The sequence below is a fragment of the Rhinolophus sinicus genome, linkage group LG05 (genome assembly GCF_036562045.2).
Source record: "Rhinolophus sinicus isolate RSC01 linkage group LG05, ASM3656204v1, whole genome shotgun sequence".
Classification (NCBI taxonomy): domain Eukaryota; kingdom Metazoa; phylum Chordata; class Mammalia; order Chiroptera; family Rhinolophidae; genus Rhinolophus; species Rhinolophus sinicus.
In genome coordinates this window covers 130,569,418-130,588,213 of record NC_133755.1, presented here as the reverse complement: position 1 = coordinate 130,588,213, position 18,796 = coordinate 130,569,418, and the positions used below count along the sequence as shown (strand labels likewise).

The 18,796-nt window shown below is 36.3% G+C and overlaps 1 protein-coding gene across 2 annotated transcripts in view; it reads left to right on the top strand.

Moving 5' to 3' along the window:
• Nucleotides 1–18,796, top strand: part of FBXL4 (F-box and leucine rich repeat protein 4) — a 68,055-nt gene that overhangs the window by 24,840 nt on the left and 24,419 nt on the right. For both annotated transcript variants that reach the window (XM_019743411.2, XM_019743414.2), the window contains 2 exons: nt 7,305–7,549; nt 14,513–14,726. In XM_019743411.2, the coding sequence (XP_019598970.1) occupies nt 7,305–7,549; nt 14,513–14,726 (459 nt within the window). The remainder of the gene's footprint in view (nt 1–7,304; nt 7,550–14,512; nt 14,727–18,796) is intronic.

Below are 18,796 nucleotides of genomic sequence, written 5' to 3'. Positions count from 1 at the left end.
AAGATTGAACCTCTTCTATAGTCAATAGGGAAACAGTGAAGGTTTTATTTTATTTATTTTAAGCAGGAAAATAACAGAATGAGATTTCTGTCTTAGATTTCTCTGTTGGTAGATGAAGAACTGACCAAAAGGAGGTCAGGGTGGGAGGTGGGGCATCAGTTAGGAAGCTACTGCAGTAATTTGGGCAAGAAGTGATGGCATCCTAGATATTGGAAGGTTTGGAAAGGAGACGAGTGAGAGAAATAGAGGTGCAGAAGGTGGGAATCAAAGGTAACTAGTGAATGTGGAGATAAAGCAGAACATCAGAAGGACTTCTAGGTTTCTGGTAGAAATGACTAAATGTATGGACATGCCATTAATCATAAAACAGTGGGTGCAGGTAGGAAGGGCATATTGACTTTGAGGTGCCTGTGATTCATCAAAGCAGACTTGTTGGGTTGAGAGGACAGTAGGCAGTTGCTATTTGAGTTTGTAACTCAGGAGGGAGGTCTGAGTTCACGTTTGCGTGAGTCTACTCGAGAGAGGGGAGGCGCATGATGGTAGATGAAATTGACCAGTGAAACTCTGTAGAGTGCAAATAAAGGGCCAGGAATAGAATTCTGGGCATATCAACATCTAAGAATCTCTTAGAAGAAGACAAATCAGAAAAGGCACAATAGTTTAGTGGTTACCAGAGGGTAAGGGAGGTGGGGGGTGGGAGATGAGGGTAAGGGGGATCAAATATACGGTGATGGAAGGAGAACTGACTCTGAGTGGTGAACACACAATGGGATTTATAGATGATGTAATACAGAATCGTACACCTGAAATCTATGTAATTTTACTAACAATTGTCACCCCAATAAATTTTTTTTAAAAAAGAAAAGGCACTTGGGACAAATATGAGATAGTCTTAAAAGCAAAGTGCTAGGAAGCTAAAGTATAGAAAACAAAAAGGGTGTCGTCAGCCACATTACTGCAGAGAGTAAGTTACAAGTGTCCACTTGTTTTGGTCATTGGGGAGTCTTTGATAATCCTTTACCATTACAAGTTCAATGGCACCATAACCGTAAGTTGAGGGATGAGAAAACCTTGCCATATTTGGTTAAGGCATGAAGCAGATGGGGGGAGAAGCAGAGACAAAAAGTGTTTTACTCACTGAGTAAAACAGTAATTCTGTTAATATACTCTAATCATGGGCTGTGACATGGGGAAGACTATCCATCAGAAAAGAATAATACTTGGCATCCTAACACTGCACCCCCTTTGTGACACACTCAAAAAAGGGCATATTAAAATGAGGGCATATATGAGTTGTTACAGGTATATCTGTTCTCACTTACCCTTTAAAGGGAGAAAAGACGAGTGGTGTTCTGGGGGAAGCCAGAGTGGGAAGGTTTCTGTTTGTGACGCAGGCTGGGAGAGATTTCAGCATGTTCATATGCGGAAGGGAAGGAGCCAGTAGAGAGGGAAAGGTTCCAAAACCTGTGAGGGGTTTAATTAATACAACAAAGGCATGTGAAGAAACCAGGAGATGGAATCAGTCGTCCTGGAGGACATTAATTAGCCACGATGAAAGCAGAGTGCCACGCATAAAGAGTTAGTGCTGCGAACCACTGAGTGATCTCACAGTGAGTAAAAAGAGAAGCTCTTTTTTTCAAAAAAGTTATTTAATTACCCATATTATTTAAAGGAAACCCAAATTATTTCAAGGGGAAAAACACATTCAATTATGTCAAGTGATAAATATTTTTATCGTTGGAAATAAATGTATTATGAATAGAGTGGGTTTGAGGGCAGATAAACTGTTTTGAGGGTCTTTCCCAACACGTCACGTGCTGCATTCACTGTGGTACCAACTGGTGCTTTATGCTAGCATACCCAAATATAAAAGCACGTTTTGACAGACACTAGATACTAGGTGAGTAATGATTAATGGATGTTGTCCTGTAGGCCTGACACGTGTAATCTTTTATTTAATCAAAATCCGAAAGTATTTTTTCACATGTCAGTGTCATAGTCTCAGTAACTTTTCATTATTCTTTTTCTGTTCTGATATTTGCTTAAAATGTAATATTAATTATCATAGAATGTTTTCACACAGTATATACATATTTTAATATTGGTAACTTCTGTTTGGAATGATTCCAGAAATTGCTGGGAATTATTTAAATTACAAATCATCTGGAAAAAGTAAATTATTTATCCTCTGATACAGGGATATATTTAACTTTTAATGCCTCTTTGTACTGACTACTTAAAATTCCACTGAAATAACTTTTATTATTGTAGTTAAAACACATTTTTAATTCATTTTACAAATACTTAAGATTTTACTGTTGCTGAGCCCAGATAGTTCATAGGTTCTTTCAGACATTTAAGAAATAGAGAAATTCTATATTATTTCAAGTCTTTCATAGCATAAAGAAAAAGGAAAGTTGTCAACATTTTTACGAAGCCAATGTAACAAACACTATGGCACATGAGAAAACTACAGACTACAGTCATCCCTCGGTATCCTCTGGGGATTGGTTCCAGACCCCTCCACCCCTCCCGCATACCAAATCCTCAGATGCTGAAGGCTGTTATATAAGATGGCGTAGTATTTGCATATATGCACAACCTACACACATCTTCCTGTGCACTTTCCGTCATTTCTAGGTTACTTCTAATACTTGATGCAATTGTAAATGCTATGTAAATAGTTGTTATACTTTATTGTTTTAGGGAATAAAAAAAAGTCTGTACATGTTCAGTACAGTTACAACCATTGCAGGTCTAACTACATAGTACACGTCAGCAACAATGTAACATTTAAAAATATATATTTTTCATCTACAGCTGGCTAGACCTGCCAATGTGGAACTTGAGGATATGGAGGTCCAACTGTAATTTTACTTCTGCAAACAAATAAAATATAGTCTATAGAATTATTTTAAAAGATGATAAACAAAATCCTTCAGGATGTATTCCTGGAATTCAAGGGTGTTTGGGATTAGAATATAATAATACCATACATAGTACTGGGTGAAAAGGAGAAAAATCCTGTGATCATGTCAGTAGATGTACAAAATCGGTTGACAGCTGACAGCTGGACAGATAGCCAAAGTTTTAACCATGTCTTTTAAAAAGCAAACACTTTATTAAGCTATCTACTAATTGCCTACTACCAAATATCATGAAGCAAAAGCTAGCATATTTAATTAATTGAACACTAGAAATGCATTGTCCAATCTGGTAGCCACTAGCCATATGTACTATTTAGAACTCGAAACATGGCTAGTCTAATTTGAGATGTGCTGAAAGTGCTGAAGGATTTTAAAGACTTAATACAAGAAGAAGAAGAAAATACCTCAGTAGTAATTTTTATATTGATTACATGTTACAATGATAATTTTTAATATACCTCATTAAATAAAATACAACAATTAATATCACCTGTTTATTTTGACTATTTTTTAAACTTCATTGAGTAATAATTGACAAACATATTAGGTTGGTGCAAAAGTAATTGCAAATTTTACGATTATTTTTAACTTTTTAAACCGCAATTACTTTAGCACCAACCTCATATTTAAAGTATACATTGTGATGGTTTGATATACATTGTGGAATGATTACCAAGATTAAGATAATACATATATTACCTCACAACTCCTTTTTTGTGTTTGGTGAAAATGCTTAAGCTCTAACTCTCAGCAGCTTTCAGGTATACAATATTATTAACGGTAGTCTTTGACCTTTTAAAAGAATGTAGTTACTAAAAATTTTAAATTACATAGGTGCCTCATATTTGTGGCTCACATCCAAACTAAAGCCAGGAACAAGACAACGTTACTTAACATTGTTCTGAAACATACTACCCGATGCTGGAAGATGTAAGAAATAAAAGCCATAATTTTTTAAAGGAGGCTGTAAAATCATCATTTGCAGACAACATGATTATGTATTAGAATACTCGGGAGACTAGACCATACATTATTAGAAACAGTAAGTAAGTTGGCAGGTTAAAAAGTTAATAGACTTTAGGAACTCTAGAGACATAACAGACCATGAAGTGATAAACCATACCATGCTTGTTAGTATGAAGACACAATAAAGTAAAAGTGTCAATTTTCCTTAAAGTATTGGTATGTTCAATGGAGTCCCAATTAAAATGCAAACAGAATTTTTTGTTTTTTAATTTGAAAAGTTCACCTAAAAAACCATGAAATTCTCAGGAAAATTCTGGCAAAGAAGAATGATGGAGGGGGCAGTAGTCCCACCAGATACCGTGTTTCCCCAAAAATAAGACCTAGCTGGACCATCAGCTCTAATCGTCTTTTGGAACAACAATTAATATAAGACCTGGTATCATATTATATTTATTATATTATATTATACCAGGTAAGACCGGGTCTTATATTAATTTTTGCTCCAAAAGACGCATTAGAGCTGATGGTTCATCTAGGTCAGGGGCCCGCATCTAGACTAGCCAACTGCGGCCCCGCGATCCATTTTTTATTGGCCCGCAACAAATTCCAAAAATATATTTAGTTTACTTAAATAAACCAGGTGAGGCAATACGTACTTCACCTCGAGTGAGTGGCCCGGCTGTTTGTGTATTTTACCGCATATGGCCCTTGGTGAAAAACGTTGAAAAAAGTTTGGACACCCCTGGTCTAGGTCTTATTTTCGGGGAAATATAATAAAGCATAATATGAAGCTGTAGTATTGATACCTGTTGGTCAACAATGAAGATAAATTCTCATTTGCAACCAAGCTATATAATGCATTCTAACACATAAATTTTTAAAAATTTAGAACAGAACTTACTTAATTGAGCCAGAGGGCTATTGATATGGACGTAATAATGACTAATAAATGGAATAGAGAAGAGTCCCCAAAACAGACCTTGTTTTTGTCTTTTTTTCTTTTTTCTGCCTTTCAGAATGACAAAATTTAAAGTATTGATACCAGTGCTGTCTAGGATATAGTGGGTACTTTTATACACTGGAGTAATTGATGCAGACGTTCTGAGGGTCAATTGTGTGTTTATGTCAAACTTTTAAATGCATGAAATTTACCAAACTAAGGTATATTTGTAAACTTTGTCAAGATATACATATGCACAATGATATTGCAGTGTAATTTGCAATAGGGGAAAAAAACAGGAAATATATCAATGAGAAATTAATTGAATTAGTCTGTCACATCTATAAAATGGAATGGGGTGGATTTGTATGTGCAGCTATAGAAATATCTACAAGATACATCATTAACTGAGAAAAGCAAGGTGCGAACAGTGTACATACTATTATTTTAGTGCAAATCCAAGAAAAGCATTTCATACATATTTATCTGGAAGCGATCAGAAACACAGTTAACTGTGCTTACCAATAGGGAGAGGGCTTGTTAGATTTGAGGGTAGAGAAATTGAAACTTCTTTCCTACCTTTCTTCAATATTTGGGTTTCTAATGTTTTACCTAAATTTTCTTTCATTGTTTGTGTAACAATTTGCGTATCAACAGTTCAATGTTATCTGGATGATGAGATTTTAGACTAATTTTTAGTTTCCTTGTATTTCCCTATTTTTATATCACACACACACACACACACACACACACACACACACACATTGATGTTATTTTTTTAAAAGCCCAGTTCAGATGTTAAAAATAAATAGCAACAACACCCAAGTCTTATCATACTTAATAAACGTTATTAGTCAGAAATGTTCATGCTTTATACTCTTTAAACTTATTTTAAATATCATATTGTTGTCACTCTTTATTTTGTAATATTTTGGCCTAAAACAGTGAAATTCTAACCTAAAATTAATACTGGGCCTACCTAGTCAAATAAATTGAAGAACATCATTGACGTTAAAGGGCACATTTGCAAAACAGGAAAGTGTAGCTAGGTAAATACACTCACTGCATTGAGTAAAAAACTCAACCTCTCATCTCAGGATTTTTACCATTTAGGAAATATTTGATCTTTTTTTCTTTTATGTTTCTTGGTTCAGAATATACTATTCAAGCAGTAGTTCTTTGTATATTTGTTTAGAAACCCCCAATTGTTCACCATTAAGAACAAAAAAAATCTTAAGCTAGTTCAAGGAAATTATTATAATTAGCAATAAAAATCCTTTTAATTCCTCCTTTTCAGTGTTTTTTTGTACCTGTCTGCCACTCCATCATCACTCCCAGCTGCCTGAAACTGGCCCGTTTTTTCTTTCCTGGAATTCTGCAATAGCTCCCACCCTGACTGCTTTCCTTTCCTGCCTCCCTGCCTTCAGTAGTACCCTCTGCAATAATCTTTCAAAAATACGAATCAGACTGTGTCACTCTGTAGTTTCAATCCCTTCAAGACTCCTCATTATTGCTTTCAGAATAATCCCAGCTCCTCTGTGAGGCTTTTGTAACCCAATCCTTCCCTCTGTCCTTTCACCTAGTTGGCCTCTCACCCTTTAAAGCTGAGCCTACCTGGTACAAGTCTGCTTTCACTGAGGGTAGTAGGCCTGTGTCTTGTGTTCGGCTCTAGTAGCAGTCTGTTTCTCTCTGTCAGAGCTATTAAAACGTGCCATTGTTCTTACCAGTTCCCACTGGACTCTGAAAACTCTGAAAGTGGGAACCCCTTTTCTCTATCACAGTATTTGATATGTAGATGTCTGGTAAATGTTGGGTCTATGAAAAATTGTATTATTCAGCAGATTACTGAAATACATCTTTGCTCTTTTAAAAAAAAGTAGTCAAGATGACCGAGTGTCGTGCGGGGAGGCCTGCGGGGTCTCTGGGCCCGCTCCCCATACAAGAACGCAGGATATGGTGAGGCCAAAAAGGAACACCCACGGAGCCATAGGTAGGGGAGTCATACCACTACGGTCTCACTGGAGGCTGGGTTCACTGGACGTGCGACCTGCTGTCCGTTTTGTCTGCAACCCACCGACCACTCTCCTCCACTCTCCTCGGCTCTCCTTCGTAGCCGCAGCAGTTATATTAGCGGCTAATTGGCTAACTGGCTACAGCTGACGGCCATCTACTACCCGAGCCAGCACTCCTCCACGTGAGGCTGAGAGCCTGTAAACTACTTTCTGGGGCTCTGTCCCCACACTGAGTATATTGAACAATTTTGAAATGTAATATAGTCATATGTCTCTGTGGTTTCTTCTGCTCTGGATAATTGGATTGAATGTTGATTTTTTTTTTTTTTTTTTTTAGTGTGTGAAAATATTGGTATAAAATATGATACTGTTGTTCTTCATTAGACTGTGTTATGTACTTAATAAAGTGATACTGTTCTTTTCAATCTTGATAATCTTGGTTTCTCTGCTTTAACGTAGCTCATTCAGTTGATTCTGAATCATCTTACACTACCAGACCTGTGTAGGTTAGCACAGACTTGCAAGCTGCTGAACCAGCATTGCTGTGACCCTCTCCAGTACATCCACCTCAATCTGCAGCCATACTGGGCAAAACTAAACGACACCTCCTTGGAGTTTCTACTGGCTCGCTGCACTCTCGTCCAGTGGCTTAATTTGTCTTGGACTGGCAATAGGGGCTTCATCTCCGTTGCAGGATTTAGCAGGTTAGTGCCAAACCTTACTGAGGTTATTTCACCAGCAGGCTGTGCTTACTATGTAGCAGTTTCCATAACAGCTTGAAAGTATATACCATATACTTTAAAGAAAAAAAATACATTTTGTGCATCATTATGTTCAGAATGCTTCTGCTTATAAAAGTGAATGAGTTTCACCATCCTCTCCAGCTAAACTTCATAATAATATGAAGGAAAACTGTGCCTTTTGCCTCATAGTTTTTAAATCCCTAGTAACTTTCAACAGAGCTCCTTTTTTTTCTTTCTCATATTTTCAGCACAGATGATTAACACATTTAAAAAACTATTTCCAAATCAAAATCTACCTCTCTAATGTGATTTGCCAGAAATGGAAAACAATTTATTATAGAACATTTTTAATTAAATCTTAATTACATGTGCAATACATCACCCAAATTTAGAAGCTCATTTAAACTAATTATATTGAAAATGCAATTGCACGCTAAATAGGCGACCACACTTGCAGACCTGCCCAGGTGTTTCTGCTCCTTTCTATTTAAGCATTTATTTTCCTTACTATTAAGTGTCACCTGTTAAACATTTGAAAGCTTGCACAAGTGCATATTCATTTAGTAATGCCATAGTAATTTTTATTATGATACAAACAGGTGTTTTTCTCTTAACCTTGATGATGGTTATTCTCATTGTATGTAAAAGTATACTCCCATCATTTCATTAGGTTAAATAATGAAGGAGTAGAAACTTTGGGGAAATTACCTGTTATTTTTGATTAATGAATAATCTTCTATCCTGTTTTCAGAAGTTGAAAATGAACTTCAGCTCTCCCTATACACATCCCCAGTGGATACACTGTTGAACAGTAGTTTATGAATCAAAAATGTGTATATTGAGCCTTGTTCCCCCTTGACTTACCTTATAAAAAATCAAAGTGCAATTCTAGAAAATGAAATAAATATTTGATACCATTAGATTTGGATGAAATAATGTTTGGAATAGTAAAATGTGTTCAAAAATGCTAATATTGATAGTTTATGCATCAAAGTAAAAAATATGCACAAGCAGGTAATGGCTTTTGGCACATGTTGAAACCATGAATGCACTGAGTGTCTTTCTTGTCTGCCAGAAGCAGCCAGAGGAGGGGTTCTTAGGTGAAACATTATTGTCTTGTGGGTCAGAGAATCTAAAGATTTTATAAGATGATATGTATACAGAATTCTTTTTCATTATGTAAATTTGCGTAAGAGGGGATATCTATAGTAGAAAAATAAGGCATTTCTTTTTAGCAATGTGATTTTAGTGAATTTTTATAGAATTCACATTTTAAAAATTGCCAGACATTTGACAACTATTTAGTGGAACACAGTTTAGTCCTTCCTACTTCCCCAGCTCAAACACATACACTTTATTCGCAAATTGTCCTCTCTGCTAATAAGATCGAGAAGAACTGAAGCTAAGGACGACTGGGGGTATTTAGAGCACACACTGCGGATTACAAACCAAGACAAACTGAGCAGATAGAACAATTGGTGTCAGTAAGCATTATTTTACATTATAAGGACCTTTCCGGTATTTTAATTACCCTCATAGCTCTTTCCTTAATGTTTCCCATTATTAGGAATTTATTGTTTGTTTTCAGCCCTTTATGTGTAAAGGCATTACTGTAAGTGTTGTTGACCAAGTAAAGAGATATATACTATAGTTCCTGCCTTCAGGCTATAATAAAGACGATAACATCTCCTTCCTACATTTTAATAAATTAAATAACGGGCAATTAGTGAGTATAAACATTATAGGGAACTTTGGTAGTGATTGCTGAAGTCCAGCTTCTTTGGTGAAATGTGGCCTATAATAATTATAAAATGAGTAAAATGTAAAGGTACTATTAAGTCAGTTTTTAAAAACTCTTTATATAGTTCATTCTGGTGCATGAGCAGAAACATAAGCTCTGCGAAGAAAACTTAGCAATGCTACTATTTTTTAAATTTTAGACTCATCAGGAATAAAGATCTTCTTTTGCAAGGTTAAAGCGCTAATCCACTTTCTCACTAGCAATTTCTCTTTCATTTTCAATTCAGCCATGTTAGTTGCTGTGGGGCTGTTTGAATAATCACAAAAGTACATACATAAATTTAAGTTTTCCATATTTTACTCTAGTTTTCAGCCAGTAAAACCATAAATCTTGATAGCGTTTCTTTAAGCGTAGTCATTGTTCCCATTAGAAAAAGGGGAAGTTTAAATAACAGGGAGAGAACCTTTTTGGGATGGGAAATACTGGAACTTCACCTCCTGACTACTGTTGGCCCCCTGACCTGACTGCTGAATTGATAATCATTATGGCTTGTAGGCAGCATTCCCAGAATAAACAATAAATATTCATGCCGTGATTATTAATGAATAATCTATGAATAAATATGGTCTATTTGTGCTCACTACCGCGAAGAAGACTTATTTATAATACTTCAAAGAAAAAAAAAGTACATTTTTAGAGACCAATGGTGATGAGCTGCTGTTTGAGCAAGTCTGGGAAAAGTTTGATACAGTTTATATCTGTTGCCTAAAAAACCTTACCTTATCCTCATGAGTTAGAACTGTATAACTGGATTTTAAACAAGTTTTTAGGAATTTATGTTATTCAGAATAGCAGGGAAATAGGTTAGATTGGAATAACGAGAATTTAAGAGTTTTAATGAGTTATTAAAATCCTATTCTATTTACAGATTTGTGTTGGAAGTTTACTGCTCATGTATAACATCACTTATTAAAAATCACATCTATTATAATTCTACTTTTCTTGTATAATACAGTTCCCTAAAGTCTCAGATATTCCTTTACCTCCCTTCCTGTTTGTGCTTTGAGGCTTAGTCTGATGTTCAAAAACCCTTAGGTTTATTTTTCCTCTACCATTTTTTCTTCAGATAGTTGCCCAAACTAAACACTGTGAGTCCACCTCAGTTACGTAGAGATTTTTACCCCTAAACCCTCTTACTTGTTTTCTTCAGAAAACATTCTTGGAAACTCTAGATTCAAGAGCTTCACAACTAGATGTTTAGACACAGAGCTACAGTTTTATGGGATAAAGAGCTTATTGCCTCTTCACATATTAGTTTATTCAATTGCTTGCCTGTATTTTGTACACTTGTTTCTTTTAGATCGTCAGTACCTAGAGATTAGAGACAGTTTTATGGCTTTTTTCCCCTTCCTTCTAGTATTGCTGGATAGTACCATACACAGTTAGGCAGGACGTTTGGCATTATTTTGAATCAGATATAACAAATAATGTTCCAAGTTATTTGGAATTAAAAATTATCTTAAATATGTTGTTTTATAAAACTCAGTGAGGGTCAGCTAACAAAACAAAGATTAGGAATCAGAAGCAATGGATATTTAAGTGTAATTCTCCCCTTACCTTTATACATCAGGCGGCTTCTGAGGATTAGTGCCTTTTATTCTGTGATGAGTAAATTCCAATTAAATCATTTATTCATGTGATCTTAATTATTTTAGGGTGCAAGTTACCACTTAGTAAATTACTTCTTATGTACTTACATTACTCTGGACAAATTAATTCACCTCATAAGGATAAGCAATTTATTTCTCTCTCCAGAGACTCCTTTTCTCATAGCAGGAGACCTAGTTTGGGATTGTTTATCTGAACTTAGGTCTTCTCATCATACCCTCAATATTAAGAAGTACTTTGTGAGAATCTATAGCATCGAATGAATAGGCTGTAGGGAAACAAAGAAGCTACAGTTCTGCTTTCAGGTGATTGGTATCACAATTGAGATGAAAAAAATAGATGATCAAGACAAGAACATATATGTAATTATGTAATTATATAATTATGCATTAAAATAAAACTTACATGAGGAGCATTAAGGAAAGAAACAAGTTGTTTTCAGCTAATAGACTGAGTTTGCTGCTACTTCTGCTTTCTTGGAATGGAGATTTTATGAAAAATTACGTAGTATAGATCTTATAAGTTTAAGAAGAGGCAATATGGGGATATCGACCAAATAATCTGCTCAAAATAAAAATATGCAATATAGAAATAGAGAGTCAGAAATGTAATATAGGCATGATCATTACTTTTATTGTGCTTTCAAATTCTATCATTCACTAAATCAATTTGGGGATTTTTCTAGTCTGTGATTGGCTTGATATCACTGGATAAATTCTTTAGGGGGAAAAGGTCAAGAATGAGAGTAAGAAGAAAAGGGATGTCAAAGGATCCCAACTCCAATATGAAAAAGAATTGTAGAACAAAGGACTTTGCCAAATAATGAAGACTTGCAAGAGATAAGAGGCCTAATAAACATTTTAATTTTAAGAGAGTTAATATACCCATTTAATTTCTATGATCTGAAAATAATTTTAGAAGTATCAAATCAAAATAGGATACTCTTTAGTTCTTTGAAGTTTTATATCCATTTCTAGATTGCTAGCTTATAAATAATGAAGAAGTACGCATAACTACTATTGTACTCAAAGTAATGTAAAAATGTTAATTTTGTCATATGTCTCAGGAATAGTTTGACCCGTAAAGGGAAAAATACCCTGAATCCATAGAACTTTGTTCCAGAATAGAGGTAACTTAAATTCTTCAAGTGAATTTTCATAATTGGAAGATTCATTAAAAAAAAAAAAAAAATCATCAAAAAAAATTTTTTTAACCTCCCTGACATTTTGCTAAGTACTGGGTACATCAAGAATCTGTTCCAATTGCCAAAGGATTTGAGGCTGCATATAAAACTCTATAGAAACAAATTAGTAAGGAAACTGTGGGTAAGATAAAAATAAATAGTGGTTGAGAAGTAGAGGAGCGTGCGTTCAGCTTAGTGTGGCGTGTCCTGACGCAGTATGCACACACACCGCCTGCCTTTGAGATAGGTCCGGACCCTGAGTGCTGAGCTCCACAATCGGTGCTGCCACCTGGATCCCGCGCGCTGTCCTCTCTTCCCTGTTTACTGCAGTGCTGTCCTGATAGTCCCCTTGTTTTACCCCTATTTCATTCAGTCTGTCCTCCTCACAGAAACCAGTGATCATATTAAAAGGCAAGCAGGTTGTATCACTTCTCTGCTCACAACGCTCAGATGATGGGGAATCCCATCTCCCTCAAAAGAAAACCCAGTCTTAATAGGACACACATTCTATGAACTGCCCCTTACCTGAAATATCAATTACTCTTGATATTTCCTATTGCCCTTCCTTGCTTTCATTTCCTCCTTGGCATGTTTCACTCTCTAATACACTATTTATTTTACTCATTTATTTTTTTATAGTCTGTCTCTCTTACCAAAAAGTATGTAAGCTACATGAGAGTAGAGACTTTGTTTTGTCCACTGCTAACTCTCCAGTGCCTAGAGTAATGCCTGGGTCATAGTAGGATCTAAATAAATATTTTTGAATGAATGAATGCATGAATGAATGAATGAATGTGTTTAATGCAAACTGCAGTTTAGCTAATATAACTAGCAAAGGTAACTAGTCGGAAGGTGGAAGGAAATCCAGGAGAGAGTAGATTGAGGAGTGTTAGAGAACTTTAAGGAAGGGGTGAGCAGTTGTGTGAAATGCCTTATATTACAGTAAGTAATACAGGACTAAAGAGAAAGGCCATTAAATTTGCTATGTAAAAGGAAAGGGTGAATTTAGGGAGAGCAGAACACATTGCAACGGATTTAGACTAAATAGTTATTCAGGTATAAATAAGATGTGTGGGCTACAGAGTAATTTGCAATATTTTAAATTTATAGCGGTTGATTTTTTTTTTTATTGTTGTTTGAATGAGAATTGGCTATGCTTTAACTTTATTTTAATATTTGTGAGGTGCTTTGACCTTTACAAACTGTTTTCTCGTATTGTTTGATGTCCAAAACCAGGAGGTAGTGTGGTGAGTGCTGTTACATAATTCTAGTCTGCCTTTGACGACTGAGGAAATGCTGAGTCTTGGGTAAACACCTTTTCCCAGGTCATAATCTAGAAAGTAGTGCAACAGGGGGTAAAAAAATCCATCTTTTGACTTGGAAGTCTAGTGTTACTTCCTTTATTTAATTAAGTGATTGAGTTAGTCATTTTAATTTTGTATGTGTATTTGTAAGCTAATTAAATCATTTAGGAAACGTGGCATAAATAAACTAACAGTATATCACTGATGTGACACTGAGGTAGGCAAGAAAACGTCAGGGATGATTGGCTCATTTGTTTAAGGGGTCAGTTTGCTTAGGTGATAGTGTCATGGATTCAAATACTCTTAGACTCATATTTACTTTTAGACAATTTTCAGATGATGATTCTGGACAGGACAGTTTCTCCCTCATTTGTAATGTAATTAAGATAAATATTGTTATTCCTACTCTACTAAGGAATTTTGTGTCTTCCGCATTGAATTATTTATGTATATTTTATGTGAAGCTGCAGTTGAACATCTTGTAATAATTTCAACATCAGTCTAACTGCTAAATAGTAACAGTTACAAGGAATATATCAGAACAGTACAGTTAAACCAACCCAGAAATTTTCTGTGTTGAGAGTAGGCTAAGTCTGATTTGTTTTGAGGTCATTTAAAGTTGTCACTCTGTGTGCCACATTCCGAATAAATTATCTAGTAGTGGATGGGTACTGTTTAGGGGAAAATATTCCAAGAATTTAGAATTTTCTTATGTTTTGGGTTTTAGCTCTATTAACTTAGATGTGAATTATATGTACACACCTTCCACACTTTCTTAATTTTCTACTTAGCATTAGCTGACTTTATATGGTGTGAGTCCATTTTATCTTCTCAGGTTGATTTATTTTAGCCTAACCATACCTATTTCAGTATGCAGGAAGTGAGGATTTAAATGAAACAAGTTTTACGATTTCCGTAATGGAAATCCATTCTTCTGAAGGTGTTTGCTTAGAGTTAATATAGTTCCAAACTACTTGCAAAAATATTTTTTAGTTTTACAAAATTCACATGGAACATTATTTTTACAGGTTTCTGAAGGTCTGTGGATCCGAATTAGTGCGCCTTGAATTATCTTGCAGCCACTTCCTTAATGAAACTTGCTTGGAGATTATTTCTGAGATGTGTCCAAATCTGCAGGGTTTAAATCTTTCATCCTGTGATAAACTACCACCTCAAGCTTTCAACCACATTGCCAAGTTATGTGGCCTTAAACGACTTGTTCTCTATCGAACAAAAGTAGAGGTAAGACTAACTCATCATGTACGTCTTTGCTAGTGTAATACCCAACTGAATATTGAGTTCCTTATAATTGCTCATAATAATGTGATTTCTGATTTTTTTATTTTGTTTTGTTTTTGTTTTATTATTATTATTATTATTGAAGACCTTAAAAGCCAGTTGTAAAAGATTTTGTTTGGGGGTGTGTGAGGACCCTTCTCTAGTTTCTGAAGCTTCCTGCGAATATCAGGAGCCGGCTGGGAGATGAAATGCGTGGCTAAGACAGCTCTGCCATCCTGATAGTAGGGATTAATGTTAGTGTAGGTTTGTAGGGCCTCTGAAAGGCGGGAGAGAAAAACAGCTGGGTTCTCATGGCAGTCCTGGTAGATTTCCCTAACTTTTTCATAATTGACAGCTTTCTGAATGGCTGCCTCCACGACCTGAAGGAGACAATTAACCATATGGTCTCTTTAGGCAGTCGGGATTGTGCTGGGGGTGAGTCTGATAATTCCGGTTAGGATCCTGGGTAGGAACGGCTGTCTCCCCAGGGGGATAGGTGCTATTATTTTGGTGATGCATGTAGTCAGCTATTTCCCTAGCTTTTTGACCGATTTGATCCCTTTCATCAGAGTTAGTACACGTGGAGAGAATAATATAGATCCACCGCCAAGTAAGGTCATAGCTAAGGATGAGGTATTGGAACTCTGTAGTAAAGCGGGAGGGACCAGGAGAAAAGGAGTAGATTCAGTCTGACTCAGGTCCATCATCGAGAAAGGGACATGGACCCTAACAGGGCCTTCAGCGCCTGCCACTTCCCTGAGAGGCATCTGGGTGGCTGGGGGTGCAGGATCCGGTATGAGAAGCGGAAGAAAGGTCGGGAGCAGGCGGGGCAGTGGTGGAGGAAGTATCGGGTGGTTACAGGGCGGCAGCGGGTTGATACGGTGGGGGGATTTGAACTAGCGGAGGTCGGGGAGGAGAGGGAAATTGGGGGTCGGAGCAGAGGGAGAAGAAGAGGTTGAAGCTAAACCTAAGAGGCGTGATTCGCCCTTAGTTAGGAAATGGGACAAGTCCCATCGCAGCTCAAAGAAAGCCAGGAGGTAGGGAACCGCACTCCATTTACCCTGCCGACGGAGACGGTTGTCTACATCTCGGAGAATATTAAGGTCAAGAGTTCCAGTAGGCGGCCAGCGTTCGCCATTATCAAGCTTACATTGTGGCCAGGCTGCACTTGAAAAGGAAATAAGGTGTTTAGCCTCTAAAACGAGGTAAAGTCTTCTCTTAACGCGGTCCAAAAGCATCTCCAAAGGGGTGTCCCTGGGGTAAGCGGAGTAGCCGGAGCCCATAGTAATGAACGGGGGGCAAAAGACGGTGCAGTCTGGGTCCTGTTAATCACCCGGAGGACAAGGGAAAACGGCAGGTGTCCCGCTGTCAGTGTCTTCAAGTCCTACGGAGGGCAAATCTGACTGAGTCAGAGGGTAAAGGAGGGAAGACTTACCTAAATCATCTGCCGAAGGCTCCTGGTCTGGACCACCAAATTGTTAGGCATTGCGGAAGGAACGAGTTGCAGGAGACCAAAATTGGTCTGTTAGAATTTATTTGGCATGTTTGAGCTGCGGGAGATCAGGCTAGAAAAGACCATAACCTCCTGATTTTTAAATAGATAAGTTTATGCTACTTGACTATTGCACAGTCTTTAGTGCTTTTTCAGTCATTTCAAAATTATTTAGAGTCTATTGTGGGGTGTTTTGTGTGTGTTTTTTTTAATAATTATAAGCACATGTTCTTCTCCGCAGTCTAAAAATTTTTGTAATACTGTTTCTAGGTAAAGAAAAAAGTAATGGGCTGAGGTGAGCTGAAATGCTGACAGGGAACAAATTAAAGAAAGGAGTAACAGGATAGGATTCAGGATAGGACTTTTGCTTGGAGCAGGAGGAAGCAAAGTGGAATTTATCCAGGATCAGACTTCGAAGTTAGAATTCCAGATACAGTAACTTATGAGTCTTCATTGAAGTAAAATGGAATCATGTAATATATATATTGATCTACTGGCTTTTTTCACGTGATATCTCTAGGGCATCTTTCCAGATCATTACATGTACCACTTGACTTTTCCTGTGCTTGTTCCCTCTACTCCAGTTATGTTGGCCTTCTTTCTATTCCTTGAACATTCTGATCTGGTCCCAGCTCCTGGCTCTTTCTCGTCTGCCTGTGTGGAATATTCTTCTGTCTTATTACATGGCTGCCGTCTTGTCAACTTCATGTTCAATTTAAATTTCTTTTCAGAGATGGCTTCTTGGACATTGATAAAAGGTAGCCCCCCTTCTAGTGTGTTTCTTTCATGTCCGCTAGTTTTGTTTCCTTTTTTAGCATCTTTATCACTCTGAAATTACTTGTTTTCTTGCTATTATCTGTCTCCTTACCCCAGGAGATAAGTTTCATGAAGGTAGGATCCTTGCCTGTTTTTTTCATTGCCATGTTTCTAGCATCTAGAATAGACTTGGTAAAGATTGCCCATTCAACAAATATTTAATAAATGAATGAATAAGATAGCCAAATTACTTTTCCAAAATGATACACCAGTTGCTTTTCCCACTACAGTGGCCCTTTGCCTCTCTTGAATGTTACCTTGGTCAAGGTATCCAGCCTCTTAGTATTTCAGTTTCCTCATTTCTGAAATGGAGATAATAAAAATAACATCTCATATGGTCATTGTGAGAAGTAAGTAACATGTGAAGTGCTTAGAGGGTACCTAGAGCACAGAAAAATCTCAATATTAGCTAATAACAGTAGTAGTAGTAACATCATCATCGCAGTTTTGCTGTATGTTTTGCGGGGTGGTGGTGTGGGGGGGGCCTCATCTCTATTCTTTTGATTTTTTTTTTTTTTTTAAGTCCTTGTATTATTCTTCCAGATGTGTCTCCCAGCAAGGATTTTATTAGGAGTGCATTCATTTTATTTCATTTTATTCTTTAGTAAGCTTTTCATCTGTTCACATAGGTTTTATTTTACATCCAAGAGCATGTTATAGTTTTCTTCACTTAGCTTTTATATCTTCCTGGTTAAATTTATCGCTGGCATTTTATAGTCTCAGATACTATTTTTTCTTCTGTTTAATTTTAATTGGTTATTGTTAATATAAACAGAAATTTGGGTTTTGTATATTTATCCTGTCGCTGCTCACAGTACTGAATGCTTAAAATATTCTATTAACTTTTTACTTATGTCCTTTGAATTTTACAGTTATGTAATCTGGAAGTAAATATACTTTTCCTTTCTTTTCCAATAGTTAAAGTATTGCTACAATAGGTAGAACTTCATAAATAATAAAGAATAATAGCGTCACAACAGGTATACCAGTGTTATTTCTAAAATAGTGGAACTGCCTTCAATGTTTTATGTTTTTTATATTTCTACAAAAAATATTTCAGTACGTATTATGTGCCAGACACTATTTATGCACTGGAACTTAACTAATGAACTAAACAGACAATTCCTCATGCAGCTTATTAATTTTCTATGTTGTTTAATGTTGCTTTTCATAAGTAGTCTTTGTCATTCTTGTTTGAGAATATTTTATCAAAAATGTATATTTTAAGTTTTTTAAGGCTTCGTTAACACTCGTCTTTTTTCTTCTTTTATTTATTAATATAATGCCTTACTTTAAACAGTCCTCGCTTTCCTAGAGTAATCCCTGTGTGTTTTTAATGTAATACTTAGCGAGGCTAGCTTCCTGATATTTTGGAGCCAAATTGCTTGGGTTTGGGATCTGGTTTTATCACTTACTAATTGTGTTTCATTGCAGAAGTTTTTTGATACCCTGTCCTTCAGCTTTCCCTTCTATAATGTGGAGATAATAATAGTATGCATCTCAAAGAGTTGTTGTGAAGATTAAATGATTTAATATACATAAAGTGACTACAACAGTGCCTGGTTCATAGTAAATATTCTTTAAGGGTAAATACTTTTTACATCTGCTTTCCTAAGTGAGGTTGAGCTTTGGTTCTCTGTTTCATGCTATTTTATTAGGTATGGGTCTAGGATTATGACAGCATAGCAAAATGATTGGGGAAACTCCCATCTTTTTCTTTGATCTG